The 9,172-nt window shown below is 50.1% G+C and overlaps 1 protein-coding gene across 1 annotated transcript; it reads right to left on the bottom strand.

Annotated features, from left to right (window-relative positions):
- Positions 1-576: 576 nt before the first annotated feature.
- Lrrc15 (leucine rich repeat containing 15) lies at positions 577-2,403 on the bottom strand. Its single transcript, XM_021184370.2, has one exon. It carries the CDS (start codon positions 2,401-2,403, stop codon positions 664-666), a length of 1,740 nt encoding a protein of 579 aa, XP_021040029.1. The 3' UTR covers positions 577-663.
- Positions 2,404-9,172: the final 6,769 nt, after the last annotated feature.

Below are 9,172 nucleotides of genomic sequence, written 5' to 3' on the forward strand. Positions count from 1 at the left end.
CTGACGATAACACTGCCTTGGATCAGATGGCACAGATGTCTTCCTGTCTTGCAGAACACCCTCCAAAGCTAGTGCAGTGAGCTAAAAGATTCAAACCCTCTCGGAGAGAGAATATAGTCTGTCTTCAGCAGCAGATAAACAAAAGGGGGACCTCTCACTGGAAGAGACAGAGTCAAGCCATGGCACAAAAAGGAGAAGCGAGAGGGGAAAAAAAGAAAGCAGCATCTATAATACTTTGAGGCACAGTTGTGCCGGCAGAGAACTATCTCACCATGTGAGCAGGCCTTGTCATCATTAAGTCTACGGAGGCTGGGAGGGGCTGGGCACCGGGAAGCTTGTTCTTGAAAGAAGTGAGGATTTGGCAGAGGGCCCCTCAGAAAGTTGCCTAGGCACTGACCAAGAGACCCCTTGGTTGGTTTCTTGCTTGCTTGCTTTTTTTTTGTTGTTTTTTTTTTTTTAATGACCAATTAGATTCCTCTGGGAGTAAAAGATCCTGAAACGCCCACTTCTCTATAGAAGATTCAGGGGCACAGGACAAGATGGAGCACATTTCCCCTGGGGCCACCAGAGCCTGGTTATGTGGCCCCAGGTTTGGGAGTTGAATGATCACCTTCTCGGATCCTCTGACCTCCTCCTTCCCCAGCCCTGTTCGTGCTTGCCTCCCTAGCACTCATTGGGAGCCTTCATCTGCATCAGGACTGCCTGGCTCCTCTTTTTGCAGCAGCAGCAGCAGATACAGGCAGCGAGGGAACAGGCCAAAGCTATGATGCCGATCACAATGGCAGCAATGGCCAGCCCACTCTGGGCATCAGTCATGCCCCATGTATTGCGGTCATCAGTGGGTTCGACGGTGCTTAGATCAGTGTAGTCATCATCGGCAGCCCTGGTGATCTCTGTGGTAGAAGAAATGGATGTGCTGTCAGGATAGCTGGATGTATCTGGGTAGCTAGATACTTCAGGGATTTCTGGGCCCTGGACACTGGGTCCAGGGAAATTGACATTGATGATGACAAGGGACTGGCCTCGGACGCTGGCGGGACTGGAACACACTGGAAGAGTGTCTGTCCCCAACCTGGCTCTGTTGAGAATGAGCCAGTCATGAAGTGGGAGGATGTTTGAGTCACATCTCCAGGGGTTGTCATAGAGACGAAGCTCACACAGGTTCCCTAAGTGATCAAAGATGCCCAGAGGCAAGTTCTCTAGATTGTTGTTCTGCAGTTGGATGGTCATGAGACCGTTGACGTTGGCGAAGATGCTGCCAGGGAGCTGTCGAAGGCGGTTATTCTGGAGTGAGATGTTCCTCAGGTTGGCCAGTGATCGGAAGACATTCCCGTCCAGGTCCTGTAGAGCATTGGTGTGGAGGGACAGTTCTCGGAGATTCGTCAGCCCGTTGAAGGCTCCTGGGGAGATGTAACTGAGCTGGTTGTGACTAAGAATCAGAACCTGCAACTGGTTCAGGTGGCTGAAGGCGTTGTCAGGGAGGGAGGTAATGTGGTTGTTGTAGAGCCAAAGCTCCCTCAGGTTGGGCATGGGCCCAAAGACCCCTGGGGAAAGCTCCTTCAGGGAGTTCCCAAAGAGTGTGAGCTTGTTAAGGTGGGGCAGCTGCATGAAGATGCCAGGGGGCAGATGTGAGATGTGGTTGTTGGACAGATACAGTCTCTGGAGGTTACGGTTATTGTGGAACAAGCCAGGGGAGAGGGTGCCAATCTGGTTCTCTTGGAGGGCCAGCTCCTGGAGGTTGCCAAGTGCATCAAAAGTGCCCATGGGGATGTCTGAAAGCCTGTTCTCATATAGCCGAAGCACCTGGAGGTTGCCCAGATGCTGAAAGACCCTAGGGGATAGATGGGTGAAGCTGTTCTTGCCCAGGTTGAGTTTGGTGAGACCTACCAGGTGGTCAAAGACTCCTTCGGGGATGTATTCCAGATTGTTGCCGTACAATTGGAGCTCCTTAAGATTACTAAACTGGGAGAACTGGGCCGGCTGGATCTGCACCAGCTGGTTATTGGACAGCAGAAGGGTCTCCAGATTGTTCACATCCTGGAAGAGCCTAACGGGCAGCATCCTTAGTTTGTTGTTGGCAAGGCTGAGGTGACGCAGCGAGCCCAGGTTGCGGAAGGCACCTGGCATGATGTTTGCCAGCTCGTTCTTCTCCATCTTCAGGGCGATGAGGGCTGAAATGTTGAGGAACATGTCCTCGGGGAGTTCGGTGATGTGTGTGTTAAGGATCTGCAGGCTCATAGCATTCCAGGGCAGAGGGGTAGGCATCGCCACAATTCGTGCCCCTGTGCACTCTACCTGGGAGGCCCGGGAACAGGTACATTCGCTGGGGCAGCCATAATAGGCCAAACCTGCAGCCCAGGCCTGGCAGCTCACCAGCAAAAGGAGATAATGTTTCAGCGGCATGGCCTGTGTGGGCAGAAAGAGATGTGAGTCACCGTTACCTCACCTACCCGCCACCTTCCGCTTCCATCGTAGCTTCAAGCCCCACCCTTATGTACCTAACTCAAAGCTCTCCACTTTTGGCCAGAGAGCCCCTTCCTACTTCTGCCCAGGCAATCGCCTCGCCTGGAAGGCTCTGCAAGCTCATTCAAGTCTTCCCCATGCTTCTAGGTCAAGTTCAAGTCCCGCCATCATTAAGAAGTTTTCTGGATTTCATCAATGGGTACTAGTCACCCCCTTGTACAAGTGATAACCCTTACCTCTTCTATTGCCATGAAGCAGCCAGCCTTAGGAGGCATCTATCTGTCCCCTTCCCTAGTTAGCAAGCTTTATAAGGGTGTTAACCTTACAATCCTATGGGTTGCTAAGATTAAAAGCTGTATCTTTAAAAATAAATTTTTAATTAACTCTGAAAATTTAATAAATGTATACATTGTATTTCAATCATACTCACTCCTCCCTCCAGCCCTCCACCCCCTCCTCCAAATCCCTCCAGAATCTACCCCTACCTCTCCACCCACTCCATCCCAATTCATGTCATATATGTATGTGTGTGCATATATATATATGTATATACTTATGTATATGTGTGTTAATGTATATACACATGTGTATATGTGTGCATTATGTGTGCATATGTGTGTGTGTGCATATATATATATATATATATATATATATATATATATATAATATACACATTGAGTCCTATTTGTGCTGCCATATACACATGGGTACATGTATATATGTATATATACATATGTGTATATATGTATATACTTATGTATATGTGTGTATTAATGTGTGTAATACATGTGTGTATATGTGAGATATATATATATCCTCTAGCTCTCAGCACACGGGAAGATGTTCAGGCTAAAGGGAGGGGTGGTGAAGGGCAACCAAGGGAGGGGACAGTAAGGACAAACAAACATCTCTCTGTACCCCTCTCCTGCCCTCCCCACCAGCCCATGGCCACCATCACCACCCTGTCCATATGTGCTTCCTCTGGATTAAATCCAAGCCATCCTCCAATAAGAAGCCACTGTCTGCACCACACTCTGTCTGTCTGAAAGAGGTGGCAAGGCCTCAGCTGATGCCAAGGGTGTGACTTGTGGAGTGAGTCCCAGTTCCCACAGAGAGACACTGGGTGGCCTGGAGTAAGTAGCTGAAAACGTAGACACACTTTAAGCTGAAGGGTATAAGTGAGTCCAGCTGTCTCCTCAGACAAAGGAGCTAAATACACAGAAGACTTGGTGTGTGAAGTCACCTATGGCAATGATAAATACAGAACTGCGGGCATTGTTCCCTATGTAGATATTTAAGGTAATGTTTGGCCTTGAATGAGAGTCCACAGACCTCTGTCTTCAGCTTCCTCATCTGCTAAGATGACCCTTCTCTCTTGAGGCTGTCAAGTGGGTTAGACAGGAAAATAGACTCCAAGGCTTCCTGCACATGGCTATATTAATGCATGCCCCTGTTCCCAGATTACCCATAGCATGCACTCATAGGTCCCCGAAGACAAGAAGTCCTCAACATGTCTTTAGTCTGGCATTCTAAGTCAAGGGACTAAGGATTTCTATGTACAGGAATGAGTGTTCATGATCTCTGCCCACAATTGAGCCTGTGTATCACCCAGGCCCTACTGAGTTGCCACCTCTCGTGATTTTATAGGGAAGCAGGAAGCAGAAAAACTGAGGCCTTAGTCTTAAGGTTCGAGTCTCCAGGCTGTGAGGTGAGGACTTTGAGTGGTATGCAGTCCCTCGCATAAGGAGTGAAGTTGCCGAGTAAAGGCAGGGTGTCAGCAGGCAGTCAAGGCATCCACTGGGGGTGGGGCACTCTACACCTTCTCTAGCTACCCTGAGATCATGGGGTCCTGAGCCTGGTCCTTCACTCTGGCCTGGGCTCTCTTTACCCTTCCTCTATCCCTTGACAAACAAGCAGCTAAGAGAGACTCTACCTGTCTCCCACCCACCCACACCTCAGCTTTTCATTTATTCATAGCCCTTCTTAGCCCTGGCCTGTTGCGCGTTCATGAAGGACTTGCCTAAGTATATATAACTGTGGAGGAAGAGAAAAGAGCACCATGCCCACCCACTCCAGTCCCATGGCAAAAGAATAGGAGGCAGGCAAAGCCGAAGACCATATTTAAACAGCGAGTCAGGTCCAGACACAGAGAAAATAGCCATGCAGAGTCAGGCATAACGGGCTTGTGACTATAATGATTACTTGTGAGGCTGAGGCAAAAGAATTCTTGCAAGTATGAGGCTAGCCTGAGCTACAGAGTGAGACCTTGCTCCCACCCCCACCCTACCCCCAAAGTTGAGGTGGAAAAAAAAAGAGTCTGGGCACAGAGAGTTTGGTCGCTCCAGTGTTGGGTGACAGGTGGATCCTGGGAGCTTGCTAGCTGGCCAGCCGACCTAGCTGAGTGGAAGAGGTCTAGGTTCCATGAGAGACTTTATCTCAAAAGCCAAGGTGGTATACAATGAGGAAGACCGCTGAAGTTGACCTCTGACCTCCATGTGTGCATCCCACAGGTACAAGGGCACATCCTGGAAAAACACATGCATGCAAGGAGAGCCCAGGGGAAAAATGGCTCCGTGTCCAAAATGTAAGGCTTCTGATTGGTGGTAACAAAGAAACAACCATGATATGGAAGCTAATGTGATACGAAGCGTGGGGGCAGGGAGGTGACAGCCTGACTCTACACTCCCCTGGCCAGGCCACATCCTTCTGTGTCCTGCTCAGCTCTACTCTGAACTTGAAGGCCAATGACAAACTGGTTTCTCAAAGAGCTCCTAGAAGATGGTGAGAGGGCAAAGAGACCTGAGCATCCTTAGGTGCTGCAGATGAATAGCCAGGAGAACCAACTGAGAATCCAGAAACCTTTCCAGAGGGTGAAAAACCACCATGGGGTAACGATGCAGCACAGATCCAGAGGCCAGCACTAGCAGGCCAGGGTCAGGGCACTGCAGAGTTCGGTGCACGCTTGGCCTGCACAGTCTCCCAGAGGCAGCAAGCTCCGAGTTCAAACACAGCTGAGCACTTTTAAAGTAATGAGATGAGTCCCAGTGAGACTGAGCAGTCAGGACTCGCATCCATCCCCTCGATAGGTGTGTATGAGACGGCACCCCTGACTGAAGCTCTGCTGCTCCTGGTGCTGTCTGAAATCCTTATTTTTCATAAATGCTAATTTGCTCAGTTCCGAGGATGACGTCAAAGCCCAAGTGATGGAGAGCGATTCCGTGCCCATCACCTGTTGTCTCTTCCTGTAAGAAGGAGCTCCCTTGAGCACCATCTCCCAGCTACACAGGGGTACCAGGCCAGCCCTGTGAAGACTCTGAGTTCTGGAAGGGCACTTTGAAGCCTGGGGCGGGGGGTAGAGGTTGGGGGTGTGGGAGACCAAAGTGGTAATTCCCCATGGGAACAGGTATTGTAGTCTAAAATGGACCACACTCAGCACAACAAATATTGTAATAATTCCCCAACATCTTTTTATAAATCCTGCCTGCCTGCTGAGCCCACCCAATGCTGCATGCAGCTGTTTCCTGTTTTCCAGTGGTCTTGCAGCTGGTGCCCCACCCCCACCCCTGCCTGCTCCTGACCACCGGGAGGAGTGCCACAAAGGTGCTCCAGTTCTGCAAAGAGGGAACACCCAAAGCAGCCCTGGGATGAGGCCTTGAACTCCTGGCAGTGCTGCAGGCCACGGCCCTTGGCCTCCAGAGCCGGTATAGGGTGGCATAATAGCCCACGCTGCCCAGGGCCGCTTGGTAGCCGTGACAATGGCAGTTAAAGGCCCTCAAAGCTGCCCTAATTACAGCTTCCTCCTCCAGGCATAGAGTAGCGTCCTCAATCATGGCAAGCAACCGCTGGGGAGAGGGTACATAGTCAGAGAACTGGCAGAGAGACAGAAGGACAGATGGCTCCCCTGGACGTGGACGCGGCCCCTCCCCAAGAGTGGAAACGCTTGAACTAGGGCTCCAGTTGTGGGTCTCTTTGCAGAAACACCCTGTGACTCACAGGTGAATGGGTAATTAGCCTTGAAGCCCTGGGCTTTGCTGGTTGGGAGCTGGGGCTCTCTTGGATTAGTCCCATCATTCATGTTAACTAAACAGTGTTCCCTGGAAAGAGACTCCTCATTTCAATGCCACCGAGACTCTTGAGAGGGCCATGGAGAGAGACCCTTACTCTACTCTGGCCTTGACATTAACAACCTGAGTTTAGGTGAATTCTGCCTGCCTCGGTTTTCCCTTCTGTAAACGCTGCCGATGCCCTTATAGCACCAGGGTGCTTCAGCTGGAGGCAAAGGAAGCTGTGGGGGAAGGCTCACCTTTCTCCCATCCTCTCTCCCTCATGAAGAGCCACCTGGCTAGGCCTCACTTGCATGCCAAAGCTTGAAAACCGCACTTCCTCAAGCCTGCTTGCTTAAAACGTTTCCCTGGCAGGGAAATCCCATGAGTTAATGGCTCTATCTTCACACAGACCAAAACCCGAGGAGCCTAAATGGCCTCTCCTGCCCTTCCCAGTGTATCTGAGAGAACTAAGACCCTCAAAGAAGATCTCCCCCCATACCTGTGACACTCCAAGAATGGCTTCCTAAGCAAGGCCTCTTCTCAAGTGAGATGGACCCCAGGCCACCCAAGAGAGGCCAGGCTTGGGACTGCCTCCCCACTCCCACCTAGGACTGTCCCCAATTTGGCTGCTCTTTGGGGCACAGTCGAAGAGAAGTGAGGTCAGAGAGGCTAAACATGGATGGAATTCAGACCTCAGTGTCTACATTTTGTTTCTCACACACACACTCACACACTCACACATAATCTATCACACATACTCACATACACATAAACTCTCTCTCACACACACATTGACACATACAAACTCATAAACATTCACACTCACGCACATACATTCACACACTCACACATACTCTATCATACACATACATGCTCACGTAGACATAAACTCTCTCTCACACACATACACACACATACACACTAATACATACAAACTCTCACCAACTCACACACAGACACTCACACACACACAGACACATACACTCTATCATACACACACATGCTCACATACACATAAACTCTCGCATACATACACACACAACAACACATACAAACTCACACACACACTCACACAGACACTCATACACTTACACACAGACACTCACATACACTCTATCATACACACACTCACACACATACATATAAACTCTCTCTCTCACACATACAACACTAACAGATATAAACTCTTTCTTACACACACACACACACACACACAGGTCTGAGAACCTTGTTGATTAGATCTGATCTCTTAGCACCGCTGCTGTGTCTGTGAAGTGACCTAATGCATGCAGTATACGGAGACTGGTTCTAGGAACAAAGTGGCTTTCCATAAAAGCAAGGGGCTATTATTACTGCTTTGTTGTTGAGCAAAATTGGCTCTCTGGAGGCTCCACCCACAGAACTTCTAACTTCTAGGTTGGGCTGAGGGTTAGACTCACACACAGTAGGGACTCCCTATTCACGTGTCCACAGATCACACTCAGAAGTATCTCACATGTGATCCAGACTACCCGGGAACCCTTGGTCACATCCTGTGTCATTTCCCACCAAGAACAGAGAAGCAATGGGAAAACAGGAGGCTGACGGCTGCTTCACCTCTAGGTGCATCTCTGAGTTTGCCTCTCTCAACTGCAATCTGCAGATAGCTCTACTTGAGCCTATAAGCTGCTTCCAGATACAGTTCATGGAATCCAGGACACCACAGGTACAAGACCCTTTTGAAGTCATCTCCCTGGACCATTTGGCTGTTTTGTAGATCAGAAATTGATGGGTCCAGAGAGAGGAGGGGTCACACAGGCAACTTGAAGACTCAAGAGCCTGGTGGACCTCTGAACCTCAGCATAACGCTACTACAGAGCTGTGTCTGCGTCTCAGGCAGTAGGTGGGGGGAGGGGGAAGAGCCAACCTTGCCCCTCCCCTAGCCTGATTGGCTCATATAATCACCCTCCACCTACCCTGCATTATTAGCTACACCCAAGTTGGGCCCCCAACTCATTCTGCAGGCAACTTTATCCTCTGAGGCTGCCCTGATGGTGTGTTGTTTAGCATCACGGGAGTAAGCTGGAAGAGGGGAGAGACGGTTCAGAGGGGTGGGGGGAGGGGCACCAGGAGGGTTGAGCCTGGAAAACACAGCCCATGACTTGGGACTGACTTCTCTACCCCAGACACAAAGCACCCTTGAATCCCAGGACAGGACCTTCACAGCCTCATCCTCCAGGGCCTTCAAAAATCCTTGTTTTGCTTTTTAAAATAAGAAAAGAGCAGCCCCTCCCCAGGCCCTCTGTGGGAACCCTCCCAAGCCTGGGGCAAGCCTAGCCCAGCTTCCTGTAGAGGCCAGAGCAGGGCTATAATTTGCTCTCAAGAGCTATAAGAGTTTTAACTGCCCAGCGCAACAGCAGGAGTTCTGTCTGAAGTGGGGACTTTCATAAGAAGCCAGAGTCTCCTGTAAAACTGAATCTACAGAGACCACTTCTCAGTGGAGCACTTTAGATCTAAGAGGGAAATGGTATGGTCTCTGTTCAGCCCTGTGTTCCACAGCTGAGGCAGGCACTGGAACCTGCAGCTTCAGGGGTTCTTCTGAAGTCGGGAGGCAGGGAGGTAAATTGTCATCCGTAATCACATCCTTGGCGTGTTCGCTGGCAGGACAAACCTTGGGCAGTGTG

The sequence above is a fragment of the Mus caroli genome, unplaced genomic scaffold (genome assembly GCF_978045245.1).
Source record: "Mus caroli unplaced genomic scaffold, Mus_caroli_1 scaffold_17, whole genome shotgun sequence".
NCBI classification, from domain to species: Eukaryota; Metazoa; Chordata; class Mammalia; order Rodentia; family Muridae; genus Mus; species Mus caroli.